Source organism: Pecten maximus, chromosome 9, assembly GCF_902652985.1.
Source record: "Pecten maximus chromosome 9, xPecMax1.1, whole genome shotgun sequence".
In the NCBI taxonomy this organism is placed as follows: domain Eukaryota; kingdom Metazoa; phylum Mollusca; class Bivalvia; order Pectinida; family Pectinidae; genus Pecten; species Pecten maximus.
Genome location: NC_047023.1, coordinates 22681500 through 22707301, shown reverse-complemented (window position 1 = coordinate 22707301; position 25802 = coordinate 22681500). Strand labels below are relative to the sequence as shown.

Here is a 25802-nt window from a genome sequence, read left to right as displayed (position 1 = left end):
TTTTTGTATACTTAACCCCCAATAGATGAACAAATCTGTTCACTCATTACTACAATGTAGTATATCTGTTCACCCATTACTACAATGTAGTATATCTGTTCACTCATTACTACAATGTAGTATATCTGTTCACTCATTATTACAATGTAGTATATCTGTTCACCCATTACTACAATGTAGTATATCTGTTCACCCATTACTACAATGTAGTATATCTGTTCACCCATTACTACAATGTAGTATATCTGTTCACCCATTATTACAATGTAGTATATCTGTTCACTCATTACTACAATGTAGTATATCTATTCACTCATTACTACAATGTAGTATATCTGTTCACACATTACTACAATGTAGTATATCTCAAATGTGTGATGATAAAGTAAAGTTCATATTCTTTGCTATAATTTTTTTAAGGAAAACTGTATCATAAATTATAAATAACAAATTTTACCCTGAGCCATATAGTATTTACCCAAATCAACATTTAAAAAAAAGAAATACAGAGTTCCCCCAACACATACATTGTAACTGTGAATTGATTCTTTTATGACTTATGTAACAGAGTTCCAGCTGTAGTTGAATGATTTCCTTAGAGAGACTGTCCACCCACCTGTTCTGCCTTCAGTGTAAGCTCTATAAAAATCTGCTGTAGTTTTTCGTTGACGTAATTAATACAGAACTGTTCAAATCCATTCTTCTCGAAAATTTCGAACCCGTAAATATCAAGGATGCCTATGTTGATCTCTTCTTTGTCTTTCCTCATGGCACGGTTGACCGCCTAAAACATACAATATCAAATGAGCACCTCATACCAGCTACACATTTTATACATTCAGGTGCTCTCACAGATTTCTCAGGTTTATTGAGAAATAACTGCTGGGTCGACACTAAATAGTTCAAGGGAGAAAAACATTGGAAAGTTCAGGTCAATTTGGAAGTGATTATTTTGCTAATTCACAAGATGTCCAATCAACTATGTATAGTTAGCATATTATTTAATTAAGAAATTATTCTAACAGGAAACAATGAAATGTTTATTTTTACACACAAATTGGTTATCTCTCTTCACCAATTGAAGTCTCTACTGAATTGTGACAGACTCAAAAGAGAGAGTTTTCAACAAAATGGGGGAAAGATCTTGCATGAACTTATTTTAATCCAATTATATATTTAGTTTTTACATAATTTAAGGCCTGCTTTCTGACTTTCGCCATTATATTCCTTACCTCGACAAGGTAGTCAAACATTCGACTGTACAGGGCCTTAGCCAGAGCATCACGTGAGAATTCTGCCTGCTCCACATTCAGTGTCACATGGATAACCTCGGATTTGCCTCCCCATTTACTGTCCATGTCTCGACTGGTCAGTTTTGTCCTGAGGTACTCTTTGTCCACTCCGAGCAGGTAAGCTGGGTAGTCAAGGACTGTAAGGTAAAATGGCAGGATTTGTTTAAGGATATACATAGTCCATGTCTGAAGCTAAGCATATCCTTTACATATGCTGAAACATTATGATAATAATTAATAGCAGAATTTTTTTGTATCAAATTAAAAGTAGCATTCAGACTTTACCTGTCACAGTAAGGTAGCATATAGTCAGAACATGCCACAGTAAGGTAACATACAGCCTTAACATGTCACAGTAACGTAACATACAGCCTTAACATGTCACAGTAACGTAACATACAGCCTTAACATGTCACAGGTAGGTAACATACAGCCTTAACATGTCAAAGTAAGGTAGCATACAGCCTTAATATGTCACAGTAAGGTTGCATACAGCCTTAACATGTCACAGGTAGGTAACATACAGCCTTAACATGTCAAAGTAAGGTAGCATACAGCCTTAATATGTCACAGTAAGGTTGCATACAGCCTTAACATGTCACAGGTAGGTAACATACAGCCTTAACATGTCAAAGTAAGGTAGCATACAGCCTTAATATGTCACAGTAAGGTTGCATACAGCCTTAACATGTCACAGGTAGGTAACATACAGCCTTAACATGTCAAAGTAAGGTAGCATACAGCCTTAATACGTCACAGTAAGGTAATTTACAGCCTTAACATGTCACAGTAACGTAACATACAGCCGTAACATGTCAGTTAGGTAACATACAGCCGTAACATGTCACAGTTAGGTAACATACTACCTTAATATGTCATAGTTAGGTAGCATAACATACGGCCTTAACATGTCACAGTAACGTAACATGGAGCCTTACCATGTCACAGTAATGTAACATACAGCCTTAATATGTCATAGTTAGGTACCATACAGCCTTAACATGTTACAGTAAGGTAACATACAGCCTTAACATGTCACAGTAACGTAACATACAGCCTTAACATGTCACAGTAATGTAACATACAGCCTTAAGATATTCACTTTTCTGCATGTTGTTTTATGGTTTGACTTACAATCTTCATTGGCCACTTTGGCGTAGTTTCCATCCTCTTGAAAGGCAATGTTTCCCAAGTGAAGTATACCAGCCACAACACATATCACATCTTCTATCGTCTCATCCGCCATACCCACTGTGTGCATGGCATGCTGGAAACAAATTGTTAACAATGCCTGGATCAGTTCAGAAATATCAGGACTGTTTTAAACTGATTTCAATATGAAGATATATTGTCAATTAATTAAGGGACCATTTACAACACTGTCAGACTTGTGTATTAATTTTAACAAAACACTATTATCATAATCTAAATACAATCAGCACAAATTAAATCAAAATAACAGTATTCTGTATAAGCCATTTCTTTAGTTACCATGGTTACGCTTAACAATGACCTTGACACTAATAGAACTCTTGTAATGTTACGTGATGTTCGTTGCGTAATGTGTTGTCCCATACAGGTGTTTGTTGTCAATGGTGATATAAACCATGAGCCCTGGAAAACTGTCTCAGGTCTCTAACGTTATATGGTAGCTCTAGATATAAACTGCCTGGCCTTGACCTTACCATGGTGTCCTTGTACTCGGCAACATCATCAGTACCGTCCACTGTGTAGGTCCCGCTTTGGTTCAGGTACATATAATAATCCGGTGTGGTAACACCTAAACTCTCTGGAACAGCCGAAGTGTCAACATATTAGCACTTAAAAACACACCTATTCAATGTGAGAATTCTCTTTCGTGTCTTCTTCTATAAATTGAAACTTAAACTTTGGTTTATAGAGTATTTATCATTATGTCAAATCTAATTTCAACAAGAGGCCCATGGGCCTTAACGGTCACCTGAGATTTGAAATATTTCAGTTAACTTAATTGACCCTTTTTGGCCCCGCCCATCATCGCCTAGGGGTCAGTCAGGGCAAACATATGCATATAATCGAACTTTCATCCCATGCTGAAAATGTTAACCAATTTAGAATGAATTCCAATAGAAATCAAACAAATCAGTCAAAAATGTGATGTACCTATATAAACTACAGTAAAGTTTAACCCCTCCACAGGGGCAAACGTGAGACCCCAGGGTCATGAAATTTACATTTTTTGTAAAACACCTTAAGACCCTTCCACCATTTATGGAGAGTGTTTGATTCCACCATATCTGAGAGTAGAGAAGAAGATTTTTGAAGTTTTAGTCAATTTGACCATTTTTGGCCCCGCCCCTCAGGCCCTTGGGGGGTGAGGACCCTATAATTTACAATTTCGGTTGACCTTTAGCTATAGAAGCTTCCTGCCAAATTTCATTGAATTTGGTTTAGGGGTTTTGGAGAAGAAGTCGAAAATGTAAATTGTTTACGGACGCACGACGGACAACGACTGACAAACGGGGATTAGAATAGGTCACTTGAGACTTTGTCTCAGGTGACCTAAAAATCAGATAAAAGATAAGTGAATATGATTTTGATATATTCTATTTCAGAATATCAGGGCCCAGAACAGAGGCATTGTTAAGGCTAACATACCTTTCTGTGATGCATCAGCCCCAGCACATATCTGGTAGAAGATATGAAAGTTTCTTTCGCTGCGGTTCTGGCTTACCACACGGGTCTGTGAACAAAGAATACATTAGCATGTAGGACAATGCAATATCAAAATTTATCTTGATATCCAAATGGAATGAAAAGCTATGGGGATCACCTGTCGGACCATGTGGCTTTTCTCTAGATTCTCTGGTTTCCTCTCTCAGTAAGACCCTCACACACTTCCATCCAGACAAACAACAATGACATCATGCTACTAGGAAGTTGGATAATTTACCACCGTCTAGCTCCCCCAACCCCAATCCCAACCCCAATCCAAACTCCAACCCCAATCCCAACCCTAACCCCAACCCAAACCCCAACTCCATCCCCAACCCCAATCCAAACTCCAATCCCAACTCCAGCCCCCAATGTTACTACCTACCTTCTCCAGTAGGAAGTTGGATATTTTACCACCATCTAGCTCCCCAACCCCAACTCCAACCCCAACTCCTACCCCTCCCTGACAATGTTACTACCTACCTTCTCCAGTAGGAAGTTGGATATTTTACCACCGTCTGGCTCGCCTCCTCTACTGAATTGGATTTCTACATATTTACCCTGAAATGAAAATAAGGGGAATAAAAGCAACTTAAGTAAATATTAATTATTCCTGTAATAAAAATATGTAAAATCAAAATAGTAACATCACAGTATGATCTGGGTCAGGTAAATATTCCTGTTTATCGTTAACTTGTAAGGTAAATAATGCTGTTTATCGTTAACTTGTAAGGTAAATAATGCATGCTGTACTTACAAATCGACTGGAGTTATTGTTGCGGACTGTCTTGGCATTCCCAAAAGCCTCTAGCAATGGGTTAGACTCAAGAATAACATCTTTGACTTTCTGTAAAATATAAATTTGAGAAAATAGCAAAAGCTCATAAAACATACACTTAATAATATGTATACCCTCAATCTCGCTTAGAAATGTAACCACACTCAAAGTCTAATCACACATTCGGACAAAAGATTTAGGCCCTAGAGTCTGTCAGTCCAATATTTGCATATACCATCAAACTGCCTTCCAAAACTGCTAATTCTAACCAAGTTAGAATGAATTCCAATAGAAATTCAACAAATGATAATGTTTTGACCCTGCCCATCAGTACCCTGGTGGTGGGGACCATATAATTCATTATTTTGGATGATCCTTGGCCATGGAAGGTTTCTGCAAAATTTTAGTTCAGGGGTTTCTGAGAAGTTGAAAATGTAAATTGTATACGAATGCAGGGCGGACAAAAGGCAATTTGAATAGGTCACTCATGACCTAAAAATCTTTTACCAGCAATAATTATGGATCACAATGAAACATTACATAGTTACATACCTGTACTTTTTCACCTCCTCCCGAAACTTTGGCAATGAAGCCCATAATGTATTTGGCTGCTACTGTTTTTCCAGCACCACTCTCTCCGCTGTAATGAAATATCATATATAAGGAATAAGCTAATCTTCAATCAATTTCAAAAATATTTCTCTTTTTAAATTTGAATTTTTTTTTAATCATTTTAATACAATGGATTAAGAGCATTATTTCAAAGTTGTATTGAACTATCACAACAGCCACATTAAGCAAGTGCTTCTTTTGCTCCGTGGAACTTAAACATGTTTAATTCTACATCAGAACAGAAATATACGATTTCTTCCTAACTATTTAATAATAACCTATAGAACATATACAGCAGAAAGAAGTGTCACAGTTATAGCCTGTACACAAGTGGCCTGTATATGTATCACCTGTATCTAACAATATACAACTCAGCCATAATTGGTACCTGTCTGACCTTCACATGCTTTGTCTAACCTTGACCTGTTCAATACATATATGTACAATTTAACTTTGACTTGTAATTTATGACCCGAGTTGTAGTGTCTGACCTTAACATAATATTTGGCCTTGAGCTGTAGGGTCTGACCTTGACTTGTAATTAATACTGTAATGTCTATCTAACCTTGATTTGTCCTTTGGCTTTGATATGAGTGTTTGACCTTGACTTGTAATTTATAACATTGTCCTTCAGTAAATGACATAGACCTGTACTTTATGATTTTAGTGTCTGTCCTTGACTTGTACTTTACAACCTTGATCCATAGTTTTTATACTGACCTTGACTTGTTATTTATGACCTTGACCTGTAGTGTACATGAAATAATGTATATTGATCTTGACTTATACTTTATAACCTTTGACCTGTAATGTCTGACCTTGACTTGTAATTTGCGACCTTGAACTGATATATAAATAAACAGACCTGATGATGACACATTGGTTCTCCATATCTATCAACATGTTCCTGTACATATTGTCGGCCAGGGCATACACATGTGGTGGATTTTCATACTGGGCCTGTAAAACCAAGAAAACTTCATACTTCAAAAATCATTGAGCATCATGTATGTAATGTTACAAACAGCATCACCATGTTTCTACAAAGATTTACATGAATAGTAGACACAAAAGAGAATACAGAGGAAATAAAACTTACCGCTCCTTGGTACTGCTCCACCTCTCGATCAGTAAAGATATTGAGCTGTTTGAAGGGGTTGACCGACACCAGCACTGGACCAATGTAAGTCTGACCATGGTCAAGGAAATTTATTACAATGATAGCACAGGCCAAACGGATCAATGTTTATTCAGTACGTCTTCTGGGTATTCAATGAAATTATCACCAACTAAAAACCTTTTGAAAAACAAAGTATGGCCGAGTGTATATGAAACTAGTTTTTATTTTAGATTTGAAGAATTTAAACGGAAAGTGTAACTTTGCTGCTTGGGTATGTTTAAGTGTGATTCTTTGGAATGACAAAATAATGCCAATCAAATCACCTTTTCTTTTTATCATTACCACATAATTATCTAAAATTTCTTGTTTACAAATCATGCTGGAACTTCAAATAAGTCATCAGTTTCATTGAGAAACACCACTTCAACCACTACCACTAACACAAGCCGTTGGTTGATGAGGTGACTTGTGATCAGGGCATTCTAACGGGCTTTCGCTTGGGGGAGGGGGTGGGGGGGGGGGGGGGGGTGTTGTAGCATTAATTGGACCCATTCCCAACTGAAATTATTTCATATTTCAGAAAAAATTTGCAGTTTACACCCGGGAAAAATCTAAGAATCTTTCCTTATTCACCAATTTCCTTCCCAAAATAGACAAAACAGCCCCATCCCAACCCTGTGAAAAAGCCCTGGTGTTACCATGAGGTCATCCATGGTGTGTTGAGGTAGCAGAGCAATAATTGCTAAGTGTGTAAAAATTTAATTTGCTTCACTATCAGCCTGTTTCTACTGTAATAACATAATTATTCAAGTCAAGTGTAAGCATATGACTTATTACTATTACTGCATCAGAATAACATTTGTACTGTATAGCATTAGACAGATGTAACATCTATCTAAATGTATAAGCACTAAATATCACACGTCCGTAAAGTTCACACCAAATACACGGGATATGTACACGATATATATACAATTGCTGTTGTCAACCATCTATAATAGGGCAATATTATAGATGGGACAATGAGTAATGCTGACTCGCCGTGCATCCGTCCGGTGGTGACTAGCTTCCCATATATATACACTACATACTAAACCTGTAACACAATCCATCTGTACATGCATTCAAGATTATTTTTTATCATTGTGAATACACAATTTTTGCCAAAACAAATCGACAAGAAACATTTTATTTATTTATGGACTCAGTATGTAGATAGTTTTTCGACAAAAAACATTTTATTTATTTATGGACTCAGTATGTAGATAGATTTGTACTTTATGATATGAGTTTTGTAAATTGAAGATATTACACAATATGTACTGTAATTGGGCATTACATTGCAACTGTAACATGCAAGTTCTTACAGTATTTACTTATGATCAGTATAAAACCCAGCATATAAAACTCCATTAAACAATGCCTTTAAATGTTTTAACAGGAGTCAATCATCCACTCAGATTTGAGAAAAACACATCAGAGCACCTCAGGATATCAAACGAATTTCTTAAAATCAATACAGGTAGTTTACTCACAGCTGACATCATCACATTCAGGGGTTTAAAAAAATTTAACAACGTATATACTTAATTGCCAACCACTATTTAAAAAGACACTTCATTTTGACCCTAAATTTAAAACATAAATTATCAGTAACTAATATTTATTGTTCATGATTTAAAAGTTAGTCCATTGACCCAAGCAGTTTAGAATATATTGTTTTTAGGTATAAATTTATCAAAATGTCTACATCATGAATTTTCTTTAGCAACAGAGGTTGTCATGGTGTCTTCAAAAGGTGTTGTCATGGTGTCTATAACAGGGGTTGTCATGGTGTCTACAACAGGGGTGGTCATGGTGTCTACAACAGGGGTTGTCATGGTGTTTACACCAGGGGTTGTCACGGCGTCTACAACAGGGGTTGTCATGGTGTCTACAACAGGAGTTGTCATGGTGTCTACAACAGAAGTTGTCATGGTGTCTACAACAGGGGTTGTCATGGTGTCTATAACAGGGGTTGTCATGGTGTCTACAACAGGGGTTGACATTGTGTCTACAACAGAGGTTGTCATGGTGTCTACAACAGGAGTTGTCATGGTGTCTATAACAGGAGTTGTCATGGTATTTACAACAGGAGTTGTCATGGTGTGTACAACAGGAGTTGTCATGGTGTCTACAACAGGGCTTGTCATGGTGTCTACAACAGGGGTTGTCATGGTGTCTACAACAGGGGTTGTCATGGTGTCTACAACAGGGGTTGTCATGGTGTCTATAACAGGGGTTGTCATGGTGTCTACAACAGGAGTTGTCATGGTGTCTACAACAGGGGTGTCATGGTGTCTACAACAGGGCTTGTCATGGTGTCTACAACAGGGCTTGTCATGGTGTCTACAACAGGGCTTGTCATGGTGTCTACAACAGGGGCTGTCATGGTGTCTACAACAGGGCTTGTCATGGTGTCTACAACAGGGCTTGTCATGGTGTCTACAACAGGAGTTGTCATGGTGTCTACATGTACAACAGGGCTTGTCATGGTGTCTACAACAGGGCTTGTCATGGTGTCTACAACAGGGCTTGTCATGGTGTGTACAACAGGGGTGTCATGGTGTCTACAACAGGGCTTGTCATGGTGTCTACAACAGGGGTGTCATGGTGTCTACAACAGGGGTGTCATGGTGTCTACATGTACAACAGGGGTGTCATGGTGTCTACATGTACAACAGGGGTGTCATGGTGTCTACAACAGGGGTGTCATGGTGTCTACAACAGGGGTGTCATGGTGTCTACAACAGGGCTTGTCATGGTGTCTACAACAGGGGTGTCATGGTGTCTACAACAGGGCTTGTCATGGAGTCTACAACAGGGGTTGTCATGGTGTCTACAACAGGGGTTGTCATGGTGTCTACAACAGGGCTTGTCATGGAGTCTACAACAGAGGTTGTCATGGTGTCTACAACAGGGCTTGTCATGGTGTCTACAACAGGGCTTGTCATGGTGTCTACATGTACAACAGGGCTTGTCATGGTGTGTACAACAGGAGTTGTCATGGTGTCTACAACAGGGCTTGTCATGGAGTCTACAACAGGGGTTGTCATGGAGTCTACAACAGAGGTTCCTGTGGTTTCTCTAAAGTTTGACTAAATCAGTATAACAACACAGCATGTGTCTGTAGAATATTGAAGGGACATACAATCAAGCACAATTTGGTGCTGACAGTCACAGGAACATGAGCCGACCATTCTACATGATGGATTGGATTTTAAAAGAATTTGTATTCCTAAGAAAATAGGAGTAATTATTCCAAATTATTATCAGGTGTGATTGGACCTTTAGCTACAAACCATCACCTTTCTCAGCTCTCTGGAGAGCATACAGCCATTCAGCACTAACAGCTTACAAATGATATTTCTTGTAGAGCCCTATCACATTCTCAATTACAGATGAGTCAACTGGAACACAACAGAGTAATGTATCTTGTTCAATGACACAACTGTGTCTGTGCTGGGAATCAAACTAGCAATCCTTCGATCAACAGCAATGGATCACCAGCTGCCCAGTATCCTACCATTTTAAACCATCATTTATACCTGACACTATTTTCAAATTCAGGAAAGTTCTACAAGTACACTGTGAAAGGATACATAGATACAATCGTCCATATAACGTTTTTTGATGTTGTCGAGAATGGCTGCCTCCGAGATCTTCTGGAGGAGCACCATGTCGTCGACCCCACTGGTCTTGACATTGTGGCTCTGCCAATGGTACGGCTGAAAGATAGAAAGGAAAAATAGGTCAACAGGGGGAGACAACTATATCAGCAAGGGGGACAACTCTGGTCATCAGTACTCAGGGGGCAATACTTTTGTCATAAACTGTAAATATCTTTACTAAGTATTATGTTATCGATGTATTATCACCATTTCAGACATCAAATATTGAATTTTAGTTAAATTCAATTACATGTTGCTATATTTATTAATATATTTAACTATCAAAATTATCAAGACAACATTGAATCATTCTTTGTTTTTTTCTTCAACTTTTTAGAAATATTCTTTATATTCAAGTCATCAATTGATCATTCAAAATAAATGTAAATTCCTCTTTTAAATAACTATCATATATTATGAAAAGAGAACTAATCACAGTGCAATATATGTTAATAGCTATTATCTACAACTAATTACATTTTAGAAAAGACTACAGTTGTGTACAATATTTGCCATGATTAATCAGTGATCAAAGCATCACACCTGCAAGATTTTTTCCTCCTTTTCTTCACTACCTCTAGCTTATATATAAATAATATAACTGCCAATTTTCCTAAATACACTCTTTAAAGACCTACCTGGTCCAGTTTGATAAGTAGTACTGCTGTAGCTACTAAATATTTAAATCACTTTGTTCTTCTGGTCATAACTTTGGTCATAACTTTTTTTTAATGAATATCTGAAGTCTTTTGTTGTAACATAATCATTCCATGTACCATATTTTTAAAGCATCATCAGAGCCAATTATGGCAAATATTTTTCAGTATTAACACAGACAAAAATAGATTGCTCTCTATATAGACAAAACATATAGATATAAATGTACTAATTAAACAATATAAATGGTTAGTAAACACAAATCACTACACATTTAATGCATGTACTCACCTTAAAGAATATATGACGTATATAGTATATATACCAATAGTAAATTTTGGTGCTTTATATAAACACAAATGCATGCATGATTTCATTATGATCATTCTAATCAGAAAAATGTATATGTTACAGAAGCAGCATGGCAAACATATGTGTGATATATGGCATTTACACACAATTGTAAACTACCAATTGCAAGTAACATTTAACACAAAACAGGAACAAATCCCACCATTCGACTATATACTGTCACGAAAACCACCACTGGTCAGTAAGGGAAGATTTGACTGTACCACCATGAGTATGACCACTGGTCAGTAAGGGAAGATTTGACTGTACCACCATGAGTATGACCACTGGTCAGTAAGGGAAGATTTGACTGTACATGTACCACCATGAGTATGGCCACTGGTCAGTGAGAGAAAATTTGACTGAACCACCATGGGCCAGTATAATTAAAAGATTTTGACTGTACATCACAAACCATTGAGATATTTGTTTGTACGTACCAACAGGTTGATATAAGAAAATTTACAAGTTTTCAAGGAAGTAATAAATTGAAAGAAGTGCTAAGTTGTTAACTAATAAGGAAAATGTTTCAAACTTGAAGTTTTAGTCATACAATCATGTAGCTGATAAATATCACTTGTTAATCCACTTTAGGCAGTTTTAAAATGCTTAATGTGATATAGTATATGGTTGTAGATGTACACAATATCAATGTAACAAATATCAAGGAACTTTGATTTTGAAGTAGATTGTCCTACTATAGTAGTATATACCACCAGGCAGACAATATGTTCAGTGAATTGTTTTATTGATTTACATGCATATATACTTCAAAGACATTACCTTATTGAATAAAACAGATATTTATCACATAAACCATATAGTGACTGAAAACCTTGAGTACCGGTATATATAGTTATGTATTGTCAAGTCGATATAATATAGGCTTTGATAATTCCGGTGCTACAGCTCGCACCTGTAACTCAATTTAATACTACTTTTTTCCCCTCCTATTGTTAAATGTTTTTATCCTATTGTTAATTATTTTTCATCCTATCATTTAAAGTTTTCATCCTATCGTTCTTTTTTTTTCAACCTATCGTTTAATGTTTTTATCCTACTGTTTATTTTTTTTTCATTCTATTGTTTAATTGTTTTTCATCCAATTGTTAAATGTTTTTTTATCATATTGTTTAATGTTTTTCATCCTATTGTTCAATTTTTTTCACCCTATTGTTAAATGGGTTTTTTTCATTCTAGTGTTTAATGTTATCAACTGTAACTTCCTTCCAAACAATGTGTTACTACTGCTTTGTTTTATAAGATTAATTAATGTCAGCTTACAAAGTAATGTTGAATATCAAGTACCTATATTTCATCTATACATACATAAGTAACGTCATTATAGATTTATCCGACAGTTTGAAGGGATGAACAGCCAATACAGTTCGTTAATCACTTCATATCTTTATCTTCTGAGTGACTTTTACATTTTCAATGACTAAATCAAAGTTAAAAATCATCTTGACTTAATGAGTTTCATTTGCACCTGTATATGTGTGGACAATTTCAGAATTCAGAAACACAAATAAAAGATTGTAAAAGTGGCGAGTGTAAGGCCACCTTATAATTACCAGCTCAGGCTAGAGGGAGTTTCCCTCCGACCGTGCAGAGTCTTGAGGGTTTCCGACCATGAAACTACTGGTGGGATGTCAGCTCGGAAAGTGTTAGGTACATAATTGGAAACCAAGTGCGGACCAAGTATTTTTCATTACCCATTCATACTAGATTTGCTGCCACTGACCACTCCAAGTGTAAGCTATACAAGATCGAAAGGCTTCCTTAGGATCTAAAGAACCTGGGTTGTGGTTGTCTTTGGGATTGAACACTTTGTGAAAGAGGGAGTAGACTGGAGGGTATATAGCTATAGGTAGCCTTACAACTTCAGGCTACCAGGAATTTCCCTTCAGCCTTAAAAAGGTTGTGGTAGGATGTCTGCTCAGACAGCGAGAGGTCACTAGTTTGAGGTCCAAAATGGGCAGGTTATTTTTCATTGCTCCTAAATTTAAAGCTTAAATTATATATAATTTTAACAGGTTAGACAATTACCTACAACAGCTTAAATTCAATATTTTACACATTGTACTGGTACATATTTATGTGTAAACAAATCTAGATTGGTCCTGGTATCTGGCTGAGTAGTGTACGTCAGGAAACAACATCTCTTGGAATATTTAAAAAAAAAAATATTTCCTTCTCAAACATTTTTGATTTTAATCTGTTATATATATATGTGTCAACAAATAGCAACTGGTGGTGTTTATCATCACTTTCATCTTCCTCCATCATGCCCTGTACCACCTGATTGTCTGTACTGTAGTGTTTGCTCGGTCCCGTCGACTTCGACTTATCCGAGTTTTACTGTATGTGTCAACAAATAGCAACTGGTGGTGTTTATCATCACTTTCATCTTCCTCCATCATGCCCTGTACCACCTGATTGTCTGTACTGTAGTGGTTTGTTTATACCTATTAGTCTGATGTACGTTTCATCACTATCATACAGGTGTTTTGTCTATCTGGATGACAGTATCAGGAAGTTATAAGACATAGTGTATATATCCCGTACATAACTTTGGGTACCATATATAGCCAAGGAATGTAGATAGGTTTTTGTTATCAGTCCAAATAATAAAAGTAACCCATATATATACAATGTATATATATATATCTGTCTGTCTGCTTCCTATAATCATACAGAAAAGTTATCTCAAGTTGGAGATCAGAGATTGTTAAAGAACCAATTGCACCATAATTGTACATTCACATCTACTACATGTATATAGGCTTGAAATTTAAAGGAGCTATTAACGTTGGGAATATACCTATAGTGGTATATGCAGGGCCCTGTAAGCCGAAACATGTCGGCAACCAGCTGTAGAAGGAGAAATTATAATACAATGTTTGAAAACCTGGCTTCAAGAGTTGTTCCACTTCTTTTTCAAATGTTTACAGGACACTTGTTTACTTCAACGGATGTATTAAGATATATATACTTATAATTTTACGGATGTATATGTATTATATATCAAACTATTTCTGGTGTACACTAGTACGTTCACCAAATCCATTACCAGCAATATTAGATCATGAGACCTTGGCCGATATATATATAAAATTTGTGTTTGCTCAATTCAGAGATTTTAATTCTAGATTGGTAAATTGGTTTTTCTTTTTTTTTAACAGAGAATTTATCGAAACCAACAGAAACACAAATGAAAGTTAAGAATTCAAAACTCAAAAGTTTAAATTCCAAATCTCAATTAATTAAAAATAATACATACACAATATTTATTTCATATACAGAATTTCTACATCTAGATATATAGAAAAGGGTCTCTCTAGTAATTTACGAAAAACAATGAAAATCATATTTAGTTTCTCCAGCTACTCAAAATCAAATACATGTACTGTATAAGCACATCTCCAGTCAAAGAAAAATTGTCAGAAATTTGATAAGACTAATACAGTACTTTCAGAGAAATACAACATTTACAACATCTAGAAAGCATTAATAATGGCCACCTTTTCTGCCATCTTGTTCTTCTGGTCAGTTTTAAAATTACAAATTCACAGAATATCATGGGGAACCTATATATACCTAGCTAGAGTATACAAAAATTCAGAAAGATTCCTGATCCTCTAGTACTTTCCAAAAAATAGTGATATACCAAATACTCTGATAAAATCCAAAACTGTTAGTTTGGTTTATTTTGTTTAACGTCCTATTAACCGCCAGGGTCAACTAAGGACATGCTAGGATTCGCAGGTGAAGGGAAGACGAAGTACCCAGAGAAAAACCCATATGGGTTTCAAACTTGCAATCCAGAGGTGGAGGGCTAGTGATAAAGTGTCAGGAGGGGCCGTGGTGGCCGAGTGGTTAAGGTGTCCCGACACTTTAACACTATAGCCCTCCACCTCTGGGTTGCGAGTTTGAAACCTACGTGGGGCAGTTGCCAGGTACTGACCGTAGGCCGGTGGTTTTTCTCCAGGTACTCCGGCTTTCCTCTACCTCCAAAACCTGGCACGTCCTCAAATGACCCTAGCTGTTAATAGGTCGTTAAACAAAAACAAACCAAACCAAAGTACATTGTATCAGGACACCTTAACCACTCGGCAAGCATATGATCATGACCCCATCAAATTAAACTTGATAGAGAAAGAGAACTACAAGATCGTATAGTTGCTGAAGGATTTCTGTTTACACAAGACTTCCCAGGTCGCAAACTGTCAAATGGTTTGTATTTACTGCCCACCCCACCCTCTCCACCCTTTAAACTTTCTAAGGATAATGATTAAAATTTTCTCATTTTCAACCTTCTTTAGAATATTAATTAAAATGTTCCCCTTATGAACTTTCTTTAGAATACTAATTAAAATGTTCCCCTTATAAACTTTATCTCAAATATTAATTGGAATTTAAATTTTTCTGCTTTTCAACTCAATCCAATTAAAATCAGACAAATTATAACGTAATTAGACTTTTTTCAACTCTATAAAAACTAAAATTTTCCTAATTTATGCAGACACAGGCTGCAAGAAAACTATAGGCCTTATATGATACAAACTACATGTAGTTTATACCAGGTGTATATATACATACTGTACTTTACCTGGCCATACTAACTGTATCGGCAACATAAACCACCATTTTGTACGCGCTGACATCAAAAACATAACATTGCAGCTAGGCTCTCCTCCTTCCTAAGTTCAGTTTCAGGGATAATTCCTCAAAATGTCAAAACGCTCTAATCTGTTTTCACTTATATTATTTTTTTCAATTTTCCAGCTGATGACAGTAGGATTGGATAACGGACAAAGTCTATCAGCTCTGCATTTTACTTCATGTCTATGTATCTAAATTTGGTAATGATTTCAATCTTTAAATATATCTATTAGATGCTAGCTAGTGCTTTGCCAAACTATCAAATAAAAATATATCCCATATATATATATAAGACTCTCTCTCCATACACCATACAAAATTTTACCTTGTACAAACTAAACCTTAAACTGCCCTGAGTGTCAGTCCGACTCACATGTAAAATAGTAGAGGTGCAAGCGATAGTATGTTACAGGTACAGTATATACCTGGAGCACAATCCAGGCCCATATATCATGGGAACAAATAAACTTCAAATAAACAGACATCAAAAGAGATTTGAGAAATATTACATTTTTTTCAATTTTGTTTCTGAAATGTGTATATGTACTTAATTTCTAACAGTTATCTTACAACATTGCTACACAAGAAATATGGGTACATGTAAAACTAAATTTAACTAATTTTTAGTACATAAGGGGTTTAAGAACATGAATATGTTGTTCTGAAGAATCCTGACAAAGGGCAAAACCAGTACAGATACCTAATAAATTGAAGAAACCAGTCTTCATGCTATTGTGAATGTTACCTTCTACTATATATTTAAAATCTCTCAATCAATAAAGGATCCATACATGCAGTGGTTCTACAGCAACCAACAGACCCCAAAAAACATCTCACACAGAAAGGGAAGTTCATGATCAAGGTCATCTTATCTTCAAACTTTTTTTTTGCTAATGTTTTTCAGAGCTATACAGTATACATTCTGAGAGACAGACAGAAGGACTAAGAGGAAACCCACCTGCAGCCCCCCCCCCCCCACCCACACACACACACCCAACCCACCCCCACCCCACACCCCCCAAACCCAACCTTCCATCCTTCCGCCAGGGCTTTGGCTCATAAAAAGTTTATGACGAGTACAAGTAGCTACTAATGGTGAGAGTACGTTTTTGACTCCCCAGAATTAGTTTTGATTTGTGTGTTATAAACAGGATGTCAATTTGACATAAATTTTTTTCCTTAAGCTTTCAGATTATGATCTTGATACTAAAATTGCTAAATGTCAAGTTATTTTAAAACCCTACATCACTACTCCTTCAGTTTCAAAAGTAGTGGACCCATGCCAGTGGTTATACCAATAGCTATAAATAGATAATACATGTTGTATAGTACAATATGCATTGTACAATATTATGTGTAATGTGACCACTCTACCAGTGATGTCATTAACAAATCCTAATAAAAAAGGAAATCAAAGCTATTCATTTATCCGTCAGCTATCTGGTACCAGTATGTGGCACGGACCTATATACACCCTCGTAGATATATTAGACTTCTAACAGTATGTATACTTCAGCATGATCCTGAGATGGAAGTAATGAATCTATATTTCTAGGAAATACATCTATACATCAAATATATCTGTCATGTTGTTAAAGTATATGTACTATGTTAAGATAAATATCTCAAAAATAGGAATAAGTTTAATAAATCCTGATTGTTCTGAAATAATTTGAAAATTTACATACTGTTTTTATTCTGTTTTCTGCTGCACTCTATACAGATACTGGATGAAATTAATAGCATTTACCATGAAGGTAGCTAGGTGACCATGAGACCACTCTAGCTATTTTCGAAGTTTCAACAAGACTACTGATGAATATCACGAACAAAGTGGAGTCTTGGGTTTGAAGGAACATATAGGACCATTCAGATTTCTGGTAAATTGTGATTTGACTTCCGATTCTGAAATAGCTAAATGTCAATGCAATGTCAAGGGTCAACTGGAACAATCATAAAATGCAGCAGATATCTGGAGCTTATAATTAAATTCATCGGACTTTTGAGCTGATTCCAGACTTAGTAATGTACTCCCATAAAAGACAATAATGGACAATGGTGAATGCATTGTATTTATATATCCCCGAAGGGGGATGTTGGCTTAGTGTAAGAGTTTCACAACAGATTTGGAATACAGACTATGCAGGCAGAACATATTATTCCTTGGGACAAAAGTTGAAAAATAATTCTTAAGGGGAGATAATTTGGTATTAATGTGCTAATCACTGGTCCCCATACCAGGGTTTATTTCAAACCTTGCCAATGGCCTAATATGATGATACAGTTATAACTCTTACAATTTTCAGTGTAATCGGGCAGTAATCTGATGTTGATGATTTTGACATTTTTTTTAATTATTATTATTTAAATCAGTTTCCTCAAATGCATCATTTTCACATGATGATACAACAGGAGGATTTGGATACAAAAATAAACTAGAAAATATTTGTTAACATTGTCCCTTTTTCATTCCTGCTTGGGTGGACATTAGTGCAAAATTTATAACCGAAGAAATAAAATTCAAATACTATTTGAAACATTTTTGAAATACTCAGTTATTTCATGGGTGATAGATCAGACATGATCATCGATGAACTTCCACAAAATCTACACCAGAAGTGAAAAATATAATGAAATTTGATAGCATTAGCTACCGGTTCTGTACAAAGAAGGCATTTAGCAACACTGGGTTGTGGATATCTGGTTACAACCTAACACTGTCTGCTTAATGTACAAGATGAAAATATATCAATTATGTTGGTAAGATATGTCAGCAAACAAACGATCATGCCTGTTATTATGGCCCGACATGCACATATATATGTAAATAGCTACTGTTGTAACAGAAGAGCATTTGATAATTTTGACTCAAAAGTCCGCCGTACATGTATAGGCCTAGTAAACTTAATCAGGCACTATATGATACAGCACTACTCCAGTTCTTCTAGTATATAATATAAGTTTTCTACAAAATGTCACAACACATAGTACGAAATAGCTACATTTGTTACGTGCTAAATACATTACCACACACGTGAGCTACAGGAATACACACAGCTAGGACTAGGAGCGTGCAGCACAACAGCCACCCGGAAATCAACAGGTCTTACACACATGTAGGAACTTACCATTTTGCTGCTCTTCCAGACAATTAATTATTACTTATCGGCGAGTCAATCATAAATATAACATACTTTACTCATATTGATAATTCCAGCTGGATCTCAGACATCGGAGAACATTTGATCAGTAAACAAACTCCGTACTAACGCTTGTCAACATCATTACTTATCGCATATAAAAGTTTAGTAGTTTGACGGCTAGCCGGAAGTTTGACCTCACTTCCGCGCATGCCAAACGATATAGCATATCAATGACAATTACCTGTGTGACGTCACACACCGTTTACCCACGCAGGTGTGCGTTTCGAAACAATGGAAATCGATTGTACTTTCATCAAGTTGGTTATTGCGAAATGAGACTTCTTTTATTATAAAAACCAACAACAATATTATAGAATCGATATCATTTAAGCTGAGATTGAAAGGAATTCTGGTCAATTACTATAGGCCTATATCCGAACTACACGCATTTAAAGAATAACCCAAATTACATTTAGTGAAATACCTATTTTGTTACTCTGTGATTTCGTTATTTGAATCAGTGATATCACCACGGACATACATTTAGATTTCAAATAACTGGTATTATGCAATTGAGTTTTGCTATTGGAATACCCATGTACCTATAGCTATATATGGCAATAAATAGTATACAGCGAAGTAAATGACGATACCTATATCATATAAATTGTTATCAATTCGATATAATGGTTTCACTTAATCATTTTTTAAAGTGTCAGGTTTTATTTAAATTTGCAAGTTTTTTACTGAGAAATTCCTTGAAGCCGTTGAAAAATGTATAATGTTTAATAATGATGATAATGCTGAGTCCAACAAAAATGAATATAAGTATATGAGGAATAAAGTAAACAATATGCTAAAGAGGCCTGAAGAAATATATCTATGACAACATATAGATACAGTTATAGATGATAGTAATAATAACCCTTAGACACATTGGAAACTTCTGGGAAACCTTATCAAAGGTAAACAAGAAATATCTTTAAAAAAAATATAAACGGCATAGTTTAAATGCTGGTGTTTATAATTAAAAAAATGTCTGCTGGTGAAATAAATGAACGAACTAATGTGTTTCAGCACAGATAACAAAATGATATCAGTTTTAATCATTTTGTTGATAATACCATGCGCGTAGCCAAGTTATTTTGTATGTGTATGCAGAGAAATGAAATGAGGGGGGAATGAGTACCGTATTATGATATACAGTTAAGTGTTTGGACAATTTAAGATGATAATAATAATAATATATTTTATTAGAGTGTCACGCATTTGTTCAAACATGCATAGGTAAAATATATTTGAATTAAAACGTCTAGCCTATTAGACTTATGAGACACTATTATAAAAAAAATATACATGGCGTATTATAAACATAAGAATAATTACATTTTGTATATGCAAACTTATTTACACATTAAAAAGAAACTGAGCGTCTCTTCTTTAAAAAACTAAATATCGTGCCAGCTAATACCGGTTGTATTTCTTCGTTTGTCATTAAAAAAATAAAATTTAGAATCAGGACTGTAATTTAAAAAGTCAGCATTCACTGTTTTTGCACGATTAAATTTTTTGGCGTTCTTGGTTATAAAAGATACAGTGACATAAGAAATGAGGTTCTGTTTCAACCTCGTTAGAGTTACAATATATACAAAGTCTTTGCTCTAAGGGAGTCACTGGATTTGTAAAGCGGCCTGTTTCTACATGTAGTGGTAAACTACCACATCTTAGCCTAGCTAGGACATTTCGGTGTGGTCATGGTAACGAGTATGTCACGTATGGTTTAGGTAACAGATCCTTTTTAAACCTTTTAAGTCCGTCATTTAACGATGTCCGCAAGTTACGTTGTCCTGTTTTCTTGAAACGACCAGCCTTGAACAGCATTTAGAATGATAATTTGTGTTGACTTCACCTTATTTTGCACGCTTGGAACACGTTTACATAATGTCCGAATATGTGTTCAATAACCATACGTACCATAGTCCATTGAGCAAAGCAATACCTTTTCTGTGGGAAGGGCTGTACAAGAAAGAAATCAAGACCAAAAACCTGAGATCTACCTTGTATTTAAGTCGCGTTACCGTAAGACGACGTTTTGGGATGATCATTGCGATAATGGGTGATGTTTCCATGACGGTATGTGTAGGTAAAATACATTTATATATAAAAATACAGTTGAAGTTATAAAAGTTCCAGTAAAGTCGAATTGAATTTAATATAAATGAATCTTTCAACTGTACCGGTGGTCATAACATAGCACACATGTGTTCTAGAGTTAAGTTAAAAGTTGGAATTATAACGATTATCATTATACTCAGATAGGGGGTTGATTAACGAGGATTAATGTCCTTGCTCCGGTTATAGCCGAGCCTGGGACACTCTCTCAGATAGAGGTCAGAGTTTTCACTACCAGGGAACTGTGTTCATGTGACAACCCAGGCAAGCCAGGAAAACCACACTTAGTCTCGTTTGGAGACGTTAATCCAACTATTTAGCAGCCTTAATATATAAGGCAAAACATTCGTGACAGCGTTGGTGTGCAAACCTAATGATTTAAAAATACATTAAATTACTAATTTCAATGAAGATCAGACAAAGGGTACATATATAATATCAAAATATGTACATTTGAAAATTAGATTTCTGTGTCTATCTGCGTTCAGAAAGCTGTGTTTCATTATATTCAATAACATTCCTAAGCATACGTATAGTAACGTTCACCTAACGTTTGAAAGCAAACGATTTCCTTAAAAGTATTGTTTCATTTCTGCATCTTACCAACTGTCATGTAGTGAGGAAATTTCCAATAGTGAATTTTGTACTCTATGCGCATATATAACCCCGGACCTTTCTTTTGGTTAATGTTTTATAATTCATTTTAAGATTAACAGTAACAAATATGTAAATCAGTCATCACCCTGGTTTCCGTTTGTAAGAAGTCCTTTATAGGAATGGCCCCAAAGGGAGGATGGAGGGCTAGATCAGACCTCAGAAAAAAAAAAAGTTTACTATGCCCAAATTTTAAATCATATTTAAATGAGCAATTTGAATATGTAAATGAGATATTATCTCCAATTTTCACCAATCGCTCATTCACTACATGTACGTTTAACAATAGATGATATGGGCGCTTATTTTACTTTTCTTAATTGAGAAAGTATCAGATTATTTTTTCTACAAGTTTCATGCAATTTGTGCCGAAATACACACACATATTTGGAAGGAAAAAAAATCTCGTTGTGTATAATTGTTATACTGGAATGAGTTAAATTATAATTCTTTGTTGTATTGTTTTTCGGCATATTATCGTGATAGCGTATCTTATATAAGATAATACATTTTAAGGGATAGGAGATCTAAAATTGCTATATAGTTTGCATTCAGCACGTATCTGAATATAGCTGTTAGATTGTCTGACATGTGCGAAAGAGCTTTCAGATACCCCTTTTCCTCGTGGAATCAATTGAAATCTACTTTTACCTGAAATGGTTTTACATGTACGTCTAACTGCAAAAAAAGCAAATACGTGTACTTGAGACATATTTAAAAATATAATCTGTTCAGTATAAAAAAGATAATCTGAATTGTATAAAATAAACATGTATTGTAAAAGGGAAAATGTAGGAGAGATAAACAGAAGAAAATTAGGAGAATTTAGAAAAGAATTTGCTCTATTTTGAAGGTACATTACCAAATAGACTGATTGATCAAGACAAAAGAGGTGGAGGACGCCAAACCGGAATCAAGTTAATAATCATTTAGTAGAGTAAAGTTACAAAAAAAATATTATTGAATTATTCTATTATTTTCTTTTAATTTAAGTTTCCTATGTTTAGGACTTAACGTTTTTGTATCAAAGCTCATTTTAAACTTATCGAAACACTTTTAAGTCTTTATTAAGTTTTTAAGTCTATATTAGTATATATATCTGGCATCTTTTTTTATTTGAAAATTAATTTTGAAATTATTTGGATTTATTTTCATTTTTCCCATATTTTGTGTAAACCGTTGGATATCAAAACTAAGTTTTGTTTGCTATTTGGAATTTGCTTCAACCTCTCATATATACATATATCTTGCACATTTTGTATATAAAATGCATACATTTGGCACTGATCTTTTATGTCCTGAATGCTCTAAAATGTTAGCGTAGGCATTTTGCAATTCTGACAACCACCAGGGAGCTTTGTTACATCAGGTGTACCATTTTGACTTGTTTCTGATGCTGATGGTTCCTGCGGGGCGAGCTGAAATTTCTTCCAAAGAAACAGGTCCCCGGATTTTTCTTTGTCCCGACCGATTGATTGCATTCCCTGCCACGTAATGACTAGTTATATCAATTAGTTGGTTTGACTAGAACCATCACCTAGGGACAGCATTCATAGTTTGTGTATAGATAAGCTCATATAAATAACAGAGATTTTTCTTTCTTTGTTTTGTTGGTTTGTTTGGGGTTTTTTTCTTGGTTTTTTTGTGTGTTTTTGTTTTTTGTTGAAAACTGATGTGTACGCTACTGCGTATTTGCGTATAGACAGCTACGCGCCTGAATACGACTGCATTTCAATCAGGAATATAATTTTATTAATGTGTCATTTGAAAAGATGCATCCACTTATTCAGCTTGCATTCAATCTTAACTTTATTCCGTTTTTAACTGCATATGCATTTTGCATTTACCGCTACATTGACCAATCACATACTTCATCTTGACCAGTAACACCACCTGTCGCGTCATTTCCGGGGACAAAAGAATATTATACGGCTATGCCGAACTAGAAAGTACTACAAACGAAATTATATAGGACATTGATAGGAACTGTTAAATGTTAAATAACTACTTTAGCTCTGTGTGTACTCTATCGCACAATGTCATAGATGAAGAATTACCATTTTTTTAAAAGGAGGACTGATTCTGATATTCTATCAGAAATATAGTTTCCAGTGAAGTAGAAGACAGTATCAAAATTCCAGATGTTAATAAAGCGTCAGGCCCTATGGAACGCCCAATTAACATATATTCAATTAATTGAACCTATCTTCGAAGATAGGTTCAATTAATTGAATATACATGCATGTTAATTTGGCGTTCCATAAGGCCCTGACGCAATTAGCCACAAAATGTTAAAAATGGACAATTGCCCATGTCGTGCCTATTTTTAAGGCCAACGACGCAAGCGTAGTCTCCAACTACAGACCCCTATGGTTGCTAAGTTGTATAGGGAAACTGTTTGAGCGTGTAATTTATAAGCATGTTTATAATTTCTTAATCAAATCGAAAACGGCCTCATCTATAAATATCAGTCTGAATTTCTACCAAACCATTCCACTATACTCATCAGCTTATTGAGTTGTGTCATTCAATACTTACTTCTTTGGAAAATTACGAGCGCTCTATTTTAATATTTTGTGATTTTTCAACGGCCTTTGACCGCGTGTGGTACAAAGGTCTAATTCACAGACTTAACAATTATGCTATCTCAGGACCTCTTCTTCGGTGGATAATTTTTTATTTTTCCAAAAGAATACAAGCTGTTTTCATTAACGAGTCACTATCCTCCTTTTTAAAAGAATATAAATGCTGGTGTTCGTTAAGGTTCAGTTCTCGGTCCACTTTTCTTCCTATTATACATAAATGATATTTCCTTTGATCCTTATACTCCGTCTAGGCTTTTCGCAGATGATACCTCTCTTCCTATTCGTCCAATGACTTAGATATGATTGAAGCTGAGGCAAGAAGTGATCTAAGAAAACTTGAAGTTTGGTCCAATGAATGGCTGATGTCCTTTAACCCTACCAAACCTGAGGCCCTAGTTATCTCAAATAGACAACTTCCATTTGTCCCGTCTTTCATATTAGACAATATCCCCATTCAAATCACTAACCAGCATAAACACGTAGGAGTTATCCTTACCAATGATTGTAAATGGAATATCCATGTAGAATATATAGTTAATAAAATAACTAAATATATAGCTACCCTTCGTAAATTAAAACTTATCTTAAATTGAAATTCATTAGAAAAATGTTTCTTACTTATATACGACCTCTACTTGAATATGCATGAGAAATAAGGAACAACTCCGGTACAACAAATTCATTGTCATTAGAAAAAAATAAACTACGAAGCTGCAAGAATAGTCACAGGGCTGCCCATACTTACAAAAACAAATTTCTTATTTGATGAAGAAGAGACGCTCGAAAACTGTCTTTATCTTATTCTAAAGTTAATAATCAGACACCAGATTTTCTCATCGACTTTGAAATGTAGCTGCTTATGATTTGCGAAATGCACATTTAGAGAGCAACAATTTCGTTTCCAACTGTCAAAATACTCCTTCTTTCCTTCTACTTCAAAACTTTGGAACGGCTTGAATAGCAGTATTAGAAACTCACCTTCTACAAATCTATGGCAGTAAATAATATATGTAACAAGCTGTTTTATTAATTGTAGCTATAGTCCTAGAAAACTAAACATTCTTTACAGCCGAATAAGAAATCGAGAAAGTTTACTAAATTACGATCTTTTTAGAGCTAATCTCGTAGATTCGCCTGATTGTCAATGTGGGCTTCCATGTGAAGACTGCTATCACTTTTTCCTAATTTGTCCCTTGTATGTCAACTTAAGAAGAACACTGACTTCTTATGGTACGGTCCTATAAACGTAGATGTTCTTTGTAAGGGTGATCCTAACATTTCTCCAGCTGACAATATAAAAATCGCCAAAGCTGCGCAACATTTTCTGGATAGGTCGGGAAGATTCGACTAGCTATCATCCTTAACACCC

At 35.4% G+C, this 25802-nt stretch overlaps 1 protein-coding gene across 3 annotated transcripts in view; it reads right to left on the bottom strand.

Annotated features, from left to right (window-relative positions):
* Positions 1-19199, bottom strand: part of LOC117334978 (unconventional myosin-Ie-like) — a 51246-nt gene extending 32047 nt beyond the window's left edge. For 2 of the 3 annotated variants that reach the window (XM_033894852.1, XM_033894855.1), the window contains exons 1-12: positions 19074-19199; positions 10138-10263; positions 6476-6565; positions 6242-6336; positions 5317-5404; positions 4744-4833; positions 4470-4547; positions 3930-4014; positions 2978-3081; positions 2427-2559; positions 1233-1429; positions 617-784 (exon numbers count right to left, since the gene is read on the bottom strand). In XM_033894852.1, coding sequence (XP_033750743.1) covers positions 617-784; positions 1233-1429; positions 2427-2559; positions 2978-3081; positions 3930-4014; positions 4470-4547; positions 4744-4833; positions 5317-5404; positions 6242-6336; positions 6476-6565; positions 10138-10263; positions 19074-19082 — 1263 coding nt within the window. In that variant the 5' untranslated portion in view covers positions 19083-19199. Of the gene's footprint in view, positions 1-616; positions 785-1232; positions 1430-2426; positions 2560-2977; positions 3082-3929; positions 4015-4469; positions 4548-4743; positions 4834-5316; positions 5405-6241; positions 6337-6475; positions 6566-10137; positions 10264-19007 lie in introns of all 3 variants that reach the window. The other variant, XM_033894854.1, reaches the window with a different exon arrangement.
* Between the last annotated feature and the right edge of the window lie 6603 nt (positions 19200-25802).